This window comes from Branchiostoma floridae, chromosome 2 (assembly GCF_000003815.2).
Source record: "Branchiostoma floridae strain S238N-H82 chromosome 2, Bfl_VNyyK, whole genome shotgun sequence".
Taxonomy (NCBI): Eukaryota; Metazoa; Chordata; class Leptocardii; order Amphioxiformes; family Branchiostomatidae; genus Branchiostoma; species Branchiostoma floridae.
In genome coordinates, this window is record NC_049980.1 from 19,991,069 (window position 1) to 20,006,089 (window position 15,021).

Sequence of the window (15,021 nt, forward strand, 5' to 3'; positions counted from 1 at the left end):
CAATTATTGGGACGCGCGCCCTGAATGATCACGAGTGCTGCCGGTCTTCTGATCGTCCTTCAACATCATCCTTGCATTTCTACAGCACGTTGTGTCATGGAGGTCCTGTGAACGGGGAGGATGTGAGCTAGTACTCCCCTGCATGGCCCCAAAGAGAAGGAGTCGTCCGTATACGCTGTTACTCGCAGATCGGCGCACGAAGGGCAGGCGAGCGGCAGGAGACAAGACGACGGCTTGACCCATCTTCCCAAAATGCTGACTACGTACGTACACTGTTAACATTAGTTCTAACGATTCGAGCGAAAACTAGAAGCCGGCGTCATACAAAACGCCAATATTGACCTCCTTTTGTGTCGTACAGAAAAAAATTCATCAGGTCAGAAAGGACGGTCAGTGTCAATTCACTGTGCGTTAGCTGAAGATGAAAAAAAATACATGAGAATTCCAAGCGTTAGGCATTATCATGTCGTGGTGTTGTGTTTTATTTCACCTGACAGAACATCGCAAGAGGCAAACCATGCCACTGTCATCTCGATGTGTTTGTGCGTGTACATCCCATGGGTACGTCAACCTGTGTTTCAGTCATGTTTTCCAGACCAGTCTGCATTGATATTCACACACGGTTTCTCAAGGTCATAGCTACATACACTACTGTCCCCGAAGGCAAACGCTTCTTCCTGCCGTTATGCACCTGTCTACGCTAGGGCCTGAGCTATACAGAACCTAGCTTACTTCACATTAGCTACTATGCTAACAACGTTAGCGGTTGGAAAATATGGTTTTGTAAACAAGAAAAAGGGCAGACACAAGACATATGAGATATACTCAATACCTGTTACGGACTGTTGTTATTACTACCGGACATTCGCTAATATCATAATCCGTACGGAAGAGCGCTCTGATTTCAATATGATAATTTTTGCTTTCCGCATATAGCTCACCAGTCATACTTAGCTGTAGAAGATTAAGTACGTTTTATCTATTGGATTGTAATTAGATCACCGCACTAGTGAATTCCACATCAGTATGTGGAGCGCTCATCGGCGTGGAAGTTAGCAAATCAGATTCGTCTTGATGTTTTTTCAGAATCCTGTAAACCGTCTCATTCTGAGAAAAAGCCACAGAGACTAGCTACGTTCTGTTATCTGTTACATTTCTTCGCCATACTCGTACATTGGTTATATGTGTAGAAGATTGGGACATTTGCCAAAGTAGTCTACACACTATAACACTATTTACTAAAGTGCCTTCGTCTGGAAATGTGTGCCATTGTTCAGTTGCATCCATTCAATAGAAAGATCCCATGTACAGTATATAACTCCCCAGATACTACATATAAAGTACACCTTGATTGACAAGGTTTTTTAAAGTCTAAGTTCCCCACATCGTGAGATTTCATCTTCAGTAACGCCATAAGTGCTACCGGCCCTTCTTTGACCGCTAATGAAGTGTTAACAAACTAGTTTGTGTGGAATTGCATGTTTCTTGAATATTTCATGATTCTTCTTTATCGTTTGGTCGCTCTTTATGAGGCAAACATTATGTGACTTAGGTCCTTCCAACGAGACTTTGCAACATCTATTCTGGGGCTGTTTGGCTTAGGGTGAAGATTTAACCGCGATATACAAGCTCCAACTCGATTGCTGCGTAACCGAACAACGAAATATACGAGGGTTCGCGAAATGATCAAGTAACGTGTCGAGGATTTAATAGAACATACAGGACAACCCGCTTGCGGCCCCGCTAGCTGTATTATAACCAAAGCCAAGGGTGTCACACTGATGATTTGAAGAAACAGTGTGCGCACAAATGTTTATAGACAAGCGGGAGCGCATCGCACCTCCTTGTTGCGACGCTTCTCTTCCGATTGTGATGTAACGAGACTCCGGGGAGACAGCTCTGGGCCATCGCGAGCGCCAAGGAAGACATGAGCCACAGGTCTGAGAAATGGAAAAATCGATACGTTCACCCTGGCGCGAGATGTCTTCTAACTAAGGCTCATCTTTTAATATGCAACCGGAAAGGGTCAGTGGCCCAACAATGGCTACAAAGGGACAACCATAAAGCAGATAGACGCGTCATAACACGGCCGAGAAGGCAAGCAAGGATGGCGTTTCTGATCTCTTTATCAATATCTGATACTTTGAATTGTACCAAAACTCATTTCGTGAGTAACATACTGAGTATTTAGTACCATAGCCTACATAGCGTATTTTAGAAGAGAATATTGTCCCGTTTTTATGGCCCATTTCCCTTTTACGTGCCTATAAAAAGACTACATGTATGAGAAAAGAAGCCAGTCGCGCAATAGGGATCTTTATCAACGTCTGCCTGAAGACTAGAGTACCACTGATAACACTACTCATTCCCTGTCGCGCGCCGCTGGGTAGCCCGAGGACCTTAGCCTCATTCGCAGGCTCTATGATTCGGGCCGTTTCCTGTTGGCATATCAGCTCTCCTGTTTCCTGTCGCCAGACCTCGTAGACTGGAAGCCCAGTGTAATAGAAACTGAATGCACTAGAACTAATATTCCATCAGAAGAGCCCCCTTAGGAGGCTAAAGGGCATGGTGATTGGGCAACAGTTGCAGTTTATTGGGAGAAGATTCCTCATAACGAAACATGATACATGTACATCGTCTTTGTGGTCCACCAAACGACGTCAAAGATGTTTAAGAGACGCTCATTTTTCTACGTCCTACCAATGACACATAGCTTAAGATTTTATGAACGATACAGCAAGAATTATAGAACTTGATAATGAAGGAAACCGGTTCTACATGTATATCGCAAGTAGTAACGACACACGCAGCATTTTTGAATATGGAGAACTTTTGACCTAATCTGCCTAAAAGGGGGACATCTCTGCATCATTTCAGTAGCTGTAAACATGATTTCCTGTGTCATGATGATACCGCCATCCGTATCCATTACCAGTAATTAGAAATCAGCCTAGTCACGGAAGAGTCATGGGAATCTAAATGGAACTATGGTGATTGTGTGCTTTCCATCGATCCAGTCTAGTTTAGCGGCTATCACTTTATGTGTGTGTGTTTATGTGTTGCTACAACGTCATGGGTTACGGGTGAAAAACAATCGATATATGAGTGCTGTGTTATAAATGTTAGCATCAGTATTCTGGGTAGCCTGTCGGTTTTAATGCGCCGGCGCCATGCACACCCTGGAGGTTAGTAGCGCCCGGCTCTTATTGGAGGAGCTTCAACCCTCCGCTGGGCATCGCACCGATCTGACAGATCGCTTCTCAGAGATGGTAGCAGATCTCTAGCGGCTGACAGAATGTTGTGTCTGTGTTATACGTGTGTGGCAGGAGGCCTGGGATTTTCTTTGTTCAACTCCGTTTCATGATGAAGAATATAGAGATGGGGACCGACCCAAAACTACCGACGGTGTGCGAAATCTGTGAAGATCTCGACTGGTATGTAACGCTGATGTCGGTAGACAGTGACGGCGATGGATATTGATATGTTGGTGTTTTTTTTCTCTTTTCAAAAATGGAGCAGAAATTATGATGTGCTGAATTGAATCTGTTAATGTAATGACTTGTAGGTACACTGTACAGGTATCTACAATAGTGTATGATATGTGTTGTATCCATTATTTAAATACTACTAAATATTTCCGAGGGTTTCTTGTTCAGTGGGTTTTTAAGGTCGAATTCACGACATTACCTGAGCCGCCCTCTGTGCGGATACTGGTACTGAGATTTGCAAAATGCTATTCAGCCAAGATTTGTGAACTGTTGCTGCACACATTCGGAACAAACATATGAATCTGTGGTAGCATCGACAGAATGTACGGTTAGCTTGTTCTGCACCTTAGCGCTGAAAGATAACCGGTGCTGCTGACTAACCAGCTACCCTCGGCTGGATACACCTCTCCAGGTCATGTACTGACAAGTGTTTTGTCTGCTTCTTCCAGGCGCGCCACAGAACTGACTCCGGTCCCTATCGGCGGTGGAGGGAGAATGAAGAACACCCTCGCTGAGCCTGTAGAAATCAAGGTAGTTATTGATAGCGGCACCCCTCAGAGCCCCAGGGAGCCCATACAAGTGGAAGCTCCTGTAGAGCAGCAACCTGTGGTGCAGCTACCCGACAAGCACGCCGAGCCTCCCGGAGTGAAACCGCGGAAGGACCCGAAACGGCCGTCAAAACTGAAGGTACCGACGAAGCAGGAGATGAAACAGGAAAACCTCATAAATGGCTCAATGGCAAAGATGCAACAAGAGACGAAATCGGCTCCTGCTACACCTATGGTCACGCCATTCCGTACGCGGCAGAATGCGAAGATCTCCCGCACGAGTATGGGCAAGCCTGATATTCCTCGGTCCCTGGGATATAGAATCAGGAAGAGGTTCCTTTCACTGTTCTATCCAGCTGACACCAGACTTTCGTTGAAACTTTTTGGGAGCAAGAAAGCACTGGAGAAGGAAAGAGAGAGGCTGCTGGAATCGGGTGTTTGGATCATACACCCTTACAGTCACTTCAGGTAGGTCTATATCTTCACTTTCTGAAGTAGGACTCTTGAGTTGAGTGGAGAAGTTAATACTGTCAAGGGCTACCTTCTTTTAAGGAGGCTGGTTACAGAAGGTATCAGTAGCTGCGCATTATTTGCTTATATAGCTTTATAGTGCAGTATGCGCCGGGAGAGATATCAAACGACTGTCCAAACGACTTTGAATTTTTCACCGGCGTCCCTTCTGGGGGTTTGAATCACAAAGAAGACTTTGAGACTAGGTAATTACAAGAAAACTTTGAGGCTTTTACTTTTATGTTGTCGTAAGCGGGCTGCTTTTATGGCTTTTCCCATTCATTAATTTATTCATTACTTTACCAGGTGCCCAAATCGCTACAAATGCAGTTTTCAGGGGGCACTCTGGCCGAACAGGAATCAATGTAACATGATTATACAAAGAGCCAGCTGAAATTGTGTCTGATAAGAAAATTATACATATGACTTTTTTGAAAAATAATGACTGGGATTTCTAAGACAAACAAGCAAGAAAGCTGTAGAATCTTGTGCGTCATACTTTTATTGTCCCATGTATAAGGCATGTTAATTGAATCATTATAAATCAAATCAGTGTTGCTTTGGATATTGGAGAGGGGCTTTTTGTCTTCCTCTGCTTTCAAAAATCAGCCAAGCTAGATATTGCCCGCACAGTATTCAAAAGTCTCTTGTTACAATTACGTCAATCACTGTCCTTGTCACCTGCGTGTATCCTATGTGTCTAACGCTACTTTACCTTTATCCACGGGGTAACCTATATCCGTTGTTTTTAAAAACAGGCCATTTAGGAATAGCGTCAACAACGTTGGTTTCAAATTGCAATATTTGGAAAATACACATTGTATATTGCAATTTGAAACCTCTGTCGTTGACTTGCTATTCCCAAATAGCCTGGTTTTAAAAACAACGGATATAGATTACCTCGCGGATAAAGGTTTCACGTGTTCACCTACTTGCAATTAACCTTCGGACATGAATTTGACAAATGAAAATTGTAAATTGAAGTCCACAGCCGAACCATTACAGCCTACATGTGATAGATGATAAAATCCGGTCTAATCTGGTCTGAGTGAAAACACGCAGACTTCCACAGTGTAACTCATGAGCATAATAAGCACTTGTAAGGAGAGTACGTACCCGAGGGTATAATAACCGTGCGACAAAACATGTGAACGGTGTCTTATAACACGAAAAGTGTCCAACTGTAGATCTAGGCAAATTGAAAGGAAATATTTTCTCAGTAGGTGTCAGCTTACAAGACTGACTGCAATCTCCGAACACTTCCACGACTGCAGAGGCAATGTCAGCAAGAGCTGGTTACGTGTACAAAAATCCTTAACGGTCATGGGTTAATTTACGTCCGTGTTTGTGTTGGCGTGGCGTACCCATCAAGGGCGCTACTGGGTAAAATTTCCACCATCACGGACAATATGTCCCGGGATGAAAATAAATTTGAAACACACCTTGTATATTTCCCTACCAATAAGTGCGCATATCAAGACTTGCAAACGAGACCCAAACATATTCAGTTGTCTATCAGGAGCAAAGGTTCTCGTTCTTTCAATTTTTCGCGGCACGAAAAATGATTTTGTCGTCAGGGACTTAACCCAGCGTTACGCATATGGCCTTAGGAACATATGAAATTCATCAGTGTGGATTGTGACGACAGCCTAAACGCCGAGGATAAATTAAGTGCAGATATATAGGTATGTAGATTAATCATCATGTATGTACCTTCAAGCGTGTATTAATGTAAACATTTCCGTTGTAGACTGGCGCGGTCCGTGCCTTTTGTAAGATTTACATGAGAATCTTTTCATTTCCTCGCACGAATCCTTGTATTTTGGGTAATCCAAAAGTCAATACAACAGAAAATCCCCATAAATCTGATCCATATGCCTGATCACTGGCTATGGGTCGAGAGGATGAGCTGTAATGGGGTGGGGGTTGTCACGCCAGACGGGCATGTACATGATGTGAAAACTGGCCCATTCAACTGTGAAGGGTTTTCGTGCCGGAAATGTTAGTAATGGCCAGCAGACCTGTACGATAGATAGCTTGCACTGCTAACATCACATTGGAAATAACGAATTTGCAACGTTCAAACCCACTCAATGTTGATCTGCAGCTCGGCAAAGGGTAACGGTACATAATTCCACAAGAGATATTCTTCCTACTGAGATCATCGAATCAACTTATTATAGACAATATGGGACGTTTCATTTTCAACAGTTTTCAAAGAAGAAGTCAAAGCCCGCAATAGTAAAGTAGGTATAAAACCCCATTCTGTACACTGTGTACATTCAATCACTTAATTTTGATAGTATGTTAGAATTTAGATTATTCACTTGCCCACATTCAATCACGTCATGTTAGTATTTAATTTTGTTTACTTGCAATTTGCCCCATAGGCATGGATTTGAATAAAACCTGTGACCTATGAATCTATGATATGATCCTTATGCACTAAAATGAGTTGTGCGTGTAGAATCATAACTGAAATAACAAGATATATACACACACTGACGTCACACCACTCACCCGTAGTTGTCCTACAAAATGTCATCAAATTTCAATCTGCATATTCATGAAACCCCTCCAGAGAGAACATTTGCTTATTTTGGACGTAGTTTTACTCATAATGTGCATTCAATGCTGTTCTATACGACTCGTTATTGCACACGGTTGTTTTATCTTATGTCGTTACTATGTACAAGGACACTGCGGACCAAACGTGGCTCTTGTTGGCAAGTGAAGGACAGAAGAGACGAGCAGCCGCCGTTCAGAGGATGGCCCCTGGGGGCAAAGCGATAGCGTGTCACTCATAGTAATGTCGACACTTTTGAAGAGGAACTAAAAGGAAATGGAAGCACTGTAAAATGGAAGCACTCGCACAACACGTCACAGACACATGTGAAGAGGGCTATCGATGTGTTAACGTCCCTTCTTATATTGGCTGATAGCCAGAGGAAAGCGCCAGGCACCTCGTTGTTTCAAGTGTGTAGGTGGGAGAGGTGGAGAAGTTTAACACCCGAGGCTCTTGCATACGTGGGCCAGGCGGCTCAACGCCCCATCCGCAAGGATCGATGTAATTTTCCTGCGATAATTAACAATACAAAACTTTGGAAGTGACCTGATCTGTTCGGCTCCTTAGTGATCTCACTCAACTCGAGATGCAACAACTTACAGAAGAAGCTCAATTGGCACAAAAAACAACTAATTTTTGTGACTTTCGTACGGTCAACTGCTAACTATGAAATAGATATACAAAACAAATATGACATCCGTAATATCCGTAATATGTTACAAACAGGTATGGCTAATCGTGGGTTTCAACATCATTCCTAATAACAAGGCAATCTTTTATGTATTTATCTATCATTGCATTGTGAGACTTTGAGACGTAGGTGCATATGCATTTTCCAATGAGCATTACCGAAGGGCACACCACTAATCTCCCTGGACCTCTTGACAAACAACACCTTATAACAGCAGCAACAACAACAACAACAAAAACAAAAACAATAGCATACAATAGCACGTGTGAGAGTCATTTCTAATTATATTCAAATCTGCCAAATAAAAAGACATCGAGACAATAGTAATTGAACAACATCAACATACTCCCATACATGTAAAAATGTCAAATTATCATGTATACCATGTTATTAACTATGTAAATAGGTCATTCCCTCGCCTGTCTAACCTATTAAATATGGCGATGTTACGGCAATGTATTTTTGATTATATATTAAACGCTTGTCAGCGATACATAGTAACCGCTACCACTAAACCCTCGGGTATACCCCAGAAGGACAGGTGAATAGCGTAATGACTGGAGCTCAGCCAGTTAACACGGTGTCAAGAGCTGTCCCCTCACTTATTAGCCATTAACTCAATCAATGTCCTGGATCCAGTAGCAACATGCTGTATTTTGTACATTGAACATTGGACATTGGAGCTTTTCTCAAGAGGAAATTATCGGTCGTACGGTCGGATACTAGCTTTAATGGGCTCTATGACCCTGTTTGAAATGGTCCCATAACAGACGGTGGAATAATCAATATTTTCCCCCGGAACAGACAGTATATCATCACCGTCTCTACACACAATAGGCATGTTAGTTCCAAAATGAATATAGGGCAACATGGTCGATACTGATTATTACGCCATGTCAAATCTGTTATTTCTAAGCGCTTTGTTAATCAAAGATGACCTACAGACTGTGGAAACTTTAGGGGGTGTAATATAGTAACGCCCACCTTTCTATGTCTATACTTGCAGTTAAGCTTAATAAGCTAAGGGCACAACGTTAACCCGCCGTACGTACAACTTGGCTTCATTATGAAATCTAAGTGGTTATGAAGGTTCAACAAATGACTGAAAACATATAGTATTGTATTCGGAACAATGGATCCTTCATTTTTGTTCTTTCACATCTTCTTCTTTGACATTGGAATTGACCTTGCCATTCTATGACCTGAGTAGACGTTTAACGATATTTTGTTTTGCATTCTACGGCATATCTTTGCTCATTTTGCAGTTGCTTTGTACGATCTAGTTGAAAACTTTTTCTTATTTTTGGAAACGGCCGAAAATTGATGTGCTCGTGGATGTCATCCATATAAATCAAATCAGCATGAATGCTGCATACGTGCGCCACATGCACGATTTGCGGGCGCAGGATGAATGTGACCAGACCCTTCGGTGCACTGGAAATATGAAATATCGTGCCACCTCAAACCAAGGAGCTTTTTGATAAAGCTTCTTGCTCAACTCAATACCTAGCTATACGTATACGACGCTGGTATACGACGCTGAAATATTAGTTGTGACCTTGAATACCGGCAATATTTTTTAATTAGTGATTCTATCTCTAGAGACACGGAAGTAACTTTGTTTGGTGACTGTTAATGCTGGCATACTGGTAATGTCCGCCACACGGACCACTTTGTTCGTATTTCCTGTTGTAACCATTGTTTCAAGAATCTATGACCATCTCAGCATCCATTCCACTGGAAGGAAATATAGCAGGGAAGAACAACGTATACCACTTGTCGATCAAACCTCCATTACCTCGTGAAACTCAATCCTCCAATCCATCTTTTCAGGCGAAAGTTTTGGATATGACGTTGCGAGGTATTTTGCTTACGGGGCATTTGCTGAAGGAAGTACGTGCCGATCAAAACAAATTGTCTCCGACATATAGGATTGATAATCAATATCCAACCAGGATAAATGGTACATTTAATAAAAGAAGAATAGAAGAGTGGTAGATGGCAAACAAAGGGGGGAAATTATCCGTTATACACAAAATCAATATGCTCCGTGTCTAACTTGTACGTTCTGTTGGTAAATGCTACTTGCATGCAAGCGTAATGGCATGGATGCGACCTTGGGGAATGTTTTTACGTACTAGTCATTTTTCATCGCCGTGGTTCTAATTAGTGTTGCGGTTCTGTAACGTAGTAATGTCTACCTGTTTTGCATGCATATCCATCAATGTTGTAACGCTTTTAGAATATGCGTATCATATTTAGGTCGTAGCAAGGGTGAAACAGGGAGTCCAACTGATTAAAGGAAGTTTTGGCTTTTCCCACTGTGTTAATTTCTAACACAGTGGGAAAATAGGATTGTAAACTGCACAGCACGGGTTATTCCCAAGGCATGAGAAACCCCAACGCTTCTCTGACGTCACCTATGTCGACCTAATTCGTGCCTCGGTGAGCAGTGGAATAGAAGTCGCAGGAGGTTTGTGGCGTCCCCCGTCTCTACTAAATCTCTATCAACTTTCTCAATTGGTGAACCACTACTCAACTTATGATCAACTTAAGTCCCATCCTGTCATTGTGTTGGGATCTACGGTTAAAGCCTGGGTCAGAATGCAATCTATATACACAGATCACAGATGAACTTTCAAGCTACTCAAGGTTTTTGTTTGTTTACAGGTTTGTGTGGGACTTCATCATGCTGCTACTCCTAACAGCGAATCTGGTCATACTCCCCATCATCATATCCTTCTTCAACGCAGAGATGCAGACGCGGTGGATAATCGTCAACTGCCTGTCAGACGCCTTCTTCCTCATAGACATTGTCCTGAACTTCAGAACCGGCATCGTGCTACAGGACATGGCGGACGTCGTGTTGGACCCGAAACAAATCAGAAAACGATACTTCAAGAGTTGGTTCGTGGTCGATCTCCTATCCTCTATTCCGTTAGATTTTATTTTCTTGATCATCAACGAAGGCATACAGCCCGATCTGTACAAACTGTCGCGTTCCCTCCGCATCCTGAAGCTGGCCAAGATCCTGAGCCTGTTAAAGCTGCTGCGGCTGTCCCGACTGGTCCGATACGTGCGCCAGTGGGAGGAGGTAAGTTTCATTGGTTATAGACTTTCATTTGGCTTTTTGGGTAGATAAAAGAGCCGAAGATTGTTTCAGCAATTGCAAGAGAAGTAAGAGGAAAATGAAAAACCAAAATGACGTCATCCGGTCCAAATTTGGATAGATTACCTTCTTTATCACTTTTGTAAATATATTATGTTGTAGTGTCAGAATACAGATTGTTAACCACAGAATGTTAGCGACCTTTAAGCATTAACACAACTGAAAATATCTAAGAGAAAACAAAAATAAAAGCGGCCAAAATGTAATATTACAGTACATTATATTGATAGCATGCATGCACTGTTCATAGACACGGATAAAAACGCCTTGCTTACAACTTTTCTGGTATCATTCGTCATCCAATGCCAATGAAGAATATCATGTATAATATCGTGAGTGTTTGGGTATAATAATATTCATATTCCAATTAGCAAGATCAGCATTTGATACTTGGACATTCGCGCAGCGCACTTTGGTTCAATACCTTCAAACCCACAGGTATGTATGCATTATAAAGATAAATTGGCTTGAAGGTTTAGAGACCAAAAGAGACGTTGGTCGTAGCATGAGAAAGTGCTGCTTGATTATACAAATTTGGGTCATGAAATACACAATCTAAAATATGAAATATCTGATAAAAGGAACATAAAGTACACACGTGAAAGAATAAATAAACATTATAAAACATCATATCGCTATTACAACGTGGTAGGAATTTTTCTTAATTCAAAATTGAGCTACACAAGTGTCATTTGCTTAATTTTATTAACGTTTGTAAATCATCAAGTAGTTTACCAAGCATTGTCTGGAAAAAAATTTGTCTGGAAAACAAATTGCCAAATTGAGACTTATAGTAAGAAAGATAGATGACTGCTTATAGGTAATGTTCAATGAAAAATGCGCACTACCGGGGTTTTAGAACCGCAGACCACTGAGCTATGGTCAAAAACTCTCAAACAACGACCATCTGTCATGCACGCCTGTCATGACCTTTCCTTAGATTGGAAAACAAACATTCAAGGTCGAACTACAGCACCGGCCTTTCTATAAGATTTACAACAGCCCATAGGGCCATTCATAATCTATGTGTGACCACACATGCAGAACAGAACAGACTGCCTTTTCTTACTGATGAAAGAAGGAAACCGGTGGTGTTCTCAAAGACGGAATGTCTTTTCATTGCTAACCAACGAAACCTTTAGGTACAAAGGTGTTTAGCAATGTTTCTATTCGACTTAGAAATCATTTTTGTCCCATCTATCTATGTATCTATGGTATTAGGCTCTCTACTGGTTTAACGTCATACCTTTCAATGCAAATAAAAATTAATGAATAGATTAATCATACTACGGTTGCCTGGCATATATATACATATAGGAAAGGTTGCAAATGACTTGGTAGCGATCCGCTATCAGAATTAGTCTAGATATTGTACAGACAGCTGTATACATATGTATGTGCGATGATGTGGATATAAATGTACCTTTATCACTGTCAGACACTATGCGAATATCCTGCACACTCTTGCACTATTTAAACCTGAGGCCATGCTAGTTTGAACCAGTTCTATCCAGATGAATTTTAAAACATGAAAGCAGCACACACGGCCTGATTGACAGCCTCCTCAGCTGTAATTGCAATGGGAGATCTCGCAGATGTCAATAAGGTTAGTCTGTGACTGAGAAATCAGCACGCAGTTGACCTTCAGCGCCCTTGTGTGACTCAGAGATTACCAGCAGAGTATGAACTGAATAGGACCATTTTGCTCCTGAATTATATTAGAGCATTCCTATTCTTAAGTCAGAAATGGCTGTTTTCAACACTTCAGTTGGGCTTCAATAGCTACAGTGATGTCAGTACCTCCAAATAGATAGCAGCTCACTTTGGCAAAAACTCAGAACAGTGTTGAGTGTAAGTGCCCCGTTACATGCCAGGATGACGATGTTAGTGCTACATTGGGATATGCCACTGCCACCATCCATCCCTATACTGTATAGCCAATAATGTACCTTACGTTGCAAGGAGCTAATCAAGTATGGGCACCCATGACGTTAATGTGTTGGAAGATTAAACTCTGTTAAGAATCTAAGATCAAAATGTACACAATTGAATTGCAGAGAGAATTGTGGATAATAAAGAAAGCGAAACACACTAAGACAATGGACGAAAATGAACCATAAAGAAGTACACGTGTGCATACGAATAATGCAGACATTACAGCAGTCATTCTAGAGTTGCCACAAATGATACCGACAAAGGCAAAACAACATATCACGTCTCAGCAACATGACATGAATTGTTTTTTTTTCATACAGGAAGAGTTTGGTTTTCATTTCTTTTTCTTTTCTCAAGAGAAAGCTTACCATCTGAAGGCTGTCACAGATTGGTGTTGGCAGAAATGACCAGCTAATTTGTCTATTCTTGTTTTCTCTTCCCTGCGGTCTGTCTTCGTACCATGTCACCCTTGTCTTCGTTACGTCAGATGTTGACATTTAAGGTAGGTCGCCATATCAATCTCGTTTGCCTTTCCTGCATGGTGAAATTATTCTTGGAGGTGTGCGATGTCTGATCCTTCCAAGTTCCGATTCCCCAAACCCACCCGTGTATTCACATCATGTGCCCTGTTTTATCACCAGCCACTGTTATTGCCTGAAGTCAATGGAAGAAACTGCATCTTTTAGCATTCCCTAACGGTTTTATTTCCACTCGGTGATGCTGAAAATGAGGTTCTCAGTTGTGACCCAAGTCCCTTTGTATCCTAACATGGACATGTTTTTTTTATCGTGAGGAACTGATGTAATAATGGTTGTAGATATGGCATTTGATGCTTCACTGGCAAATATCTTATTAGGTAATCATGTTGAAACAGTTTGGCGTCTGCAGGAACATATACATTTATTGTAATATGATAGAATGTGGAGATCTCGTCATTGAACAGACTGAAGGAAAGACTAGTTCCCATGTGGTTGGAAAATACACCTTGTAAAAGGTAGAATCGCTTTTAGTATTGCTGATGCAATTCAACGTCTTCCTCGTCTCTTTGTGGAAAAGTGCAGATAGCAGATGGAAAATATTATCAACTTTTACACATAAATAAATGTATCATGATCAGTGCAATATGACATGATAAAGAAGCCCAAAGGGGGGCAATTGGGGCATAAAACGTGTACAGATATTCAAAGAAGTATGTCTATAAACACTGGTATTCTTTAAATTTAATGATTTATTCAAAACCAGTCTAAGTAGGTATTGGGAGGGTAGATAGTGATAGTTGTCTGACTGCCACACTTCCTACCATGTTTTAAATTGCAATCATTCCTGTCTTCATCTGACGTTGACGTCTCTTTTAATTTGAATCAGGGTAGAAGTCATTACCCTCCATGGCTACTGACTGATTTATTCAATCCATTGTTGCAATATCCTAGTAAAAGTGGATTCAAGTTATGTCTATTCATACCAAGAGTAAAACGGATGTTCTTCTATATTTGTGATATGAATGTTATTTCAGTTCTTTTCCCAACCATCCCTTCTACATATCCACACAGCATTCATTTTGTGTTCATAATCTATGGCATGTCCCTTCAAGCTGTTTGAGTCAGAGCAACCATTCCATCAGCACCATGGGCAGATATGGCCTTTCCTTGTACCCAATACATGTATTGTTATTAGATTTTGAACCGATTATCTAGTTATCATTTGAAATAGATATTACTATTCTTTCCCACCCATCCATTGTGGTTTTGTGCTATTGCAAGTGTCTCCCGAGTCAAAATAACAATAACATCAGCACCATGGACGGATGTGATTTTTCATTGTAGATAATCTATTTCTTACCAGCGATAAGTGTTTTAGTTCCTAATGTAGAAAGTGAGGGTAAGGCAGCAAATTTTGAGATAATAGCAGTATTGTAGAGTTAAAACAATAATACCATCAGCACCATAGACAGATGTGATTTTACCTTGTGGCTAGTTAAGAAATTTCTTGTCTGAGTGTTTTGGCACGTAATGTAGAAAGCGAGGGTAAGGTAGCACATATGCAATAACAGTATTGCTGAGTTAAGACAACAATATTATCAGCACCATAGACAGATGTGATTTTTCATTGTAGAT

General features: G+C 41.3%; 1 protein-coding gene across 5 annotated transcripts in view; it reads left to right on the plus strand.

The window, feature by feature from the left end:
* Window positions 1-15,021, plus strand: part of LOC118410026 (potassium/sodium hyperpolarization-activated cyclic nucleotide-gated channel 2-like) — a 26,422-nt gene continuing 11,401 nt past the window's right edge. For 2 of the 5 annotated variants that reach the window (XM_035811480.1, XM_035811482.1), the window contains exons 1-3: window positions 3,204-3,434; window positions 3,938-4,504; window positions 10,474-10,897. In XM_035811480.1, the coding sequence (XP_035667373.1) occupies window positions 3,361-3,434; window positions 3,938-4,504; window positions 10,474-10,897 (1,065 nt within the window). In that variant the 5' untranslated portion in view covers window positions 3,204-3,360. Of the gene's footprint in view, window positions 264-3,203; window positions 3,435-3,937; window positions 4,505-10,473; window positions 10,898-13,394; window positions 13,410-15,021 lie in introns of those variants that run through there. The other 3 variants (XM_035811481.1, XM_035811484.1, XM_035811483.1) reach the window with 3 other exon arrangements.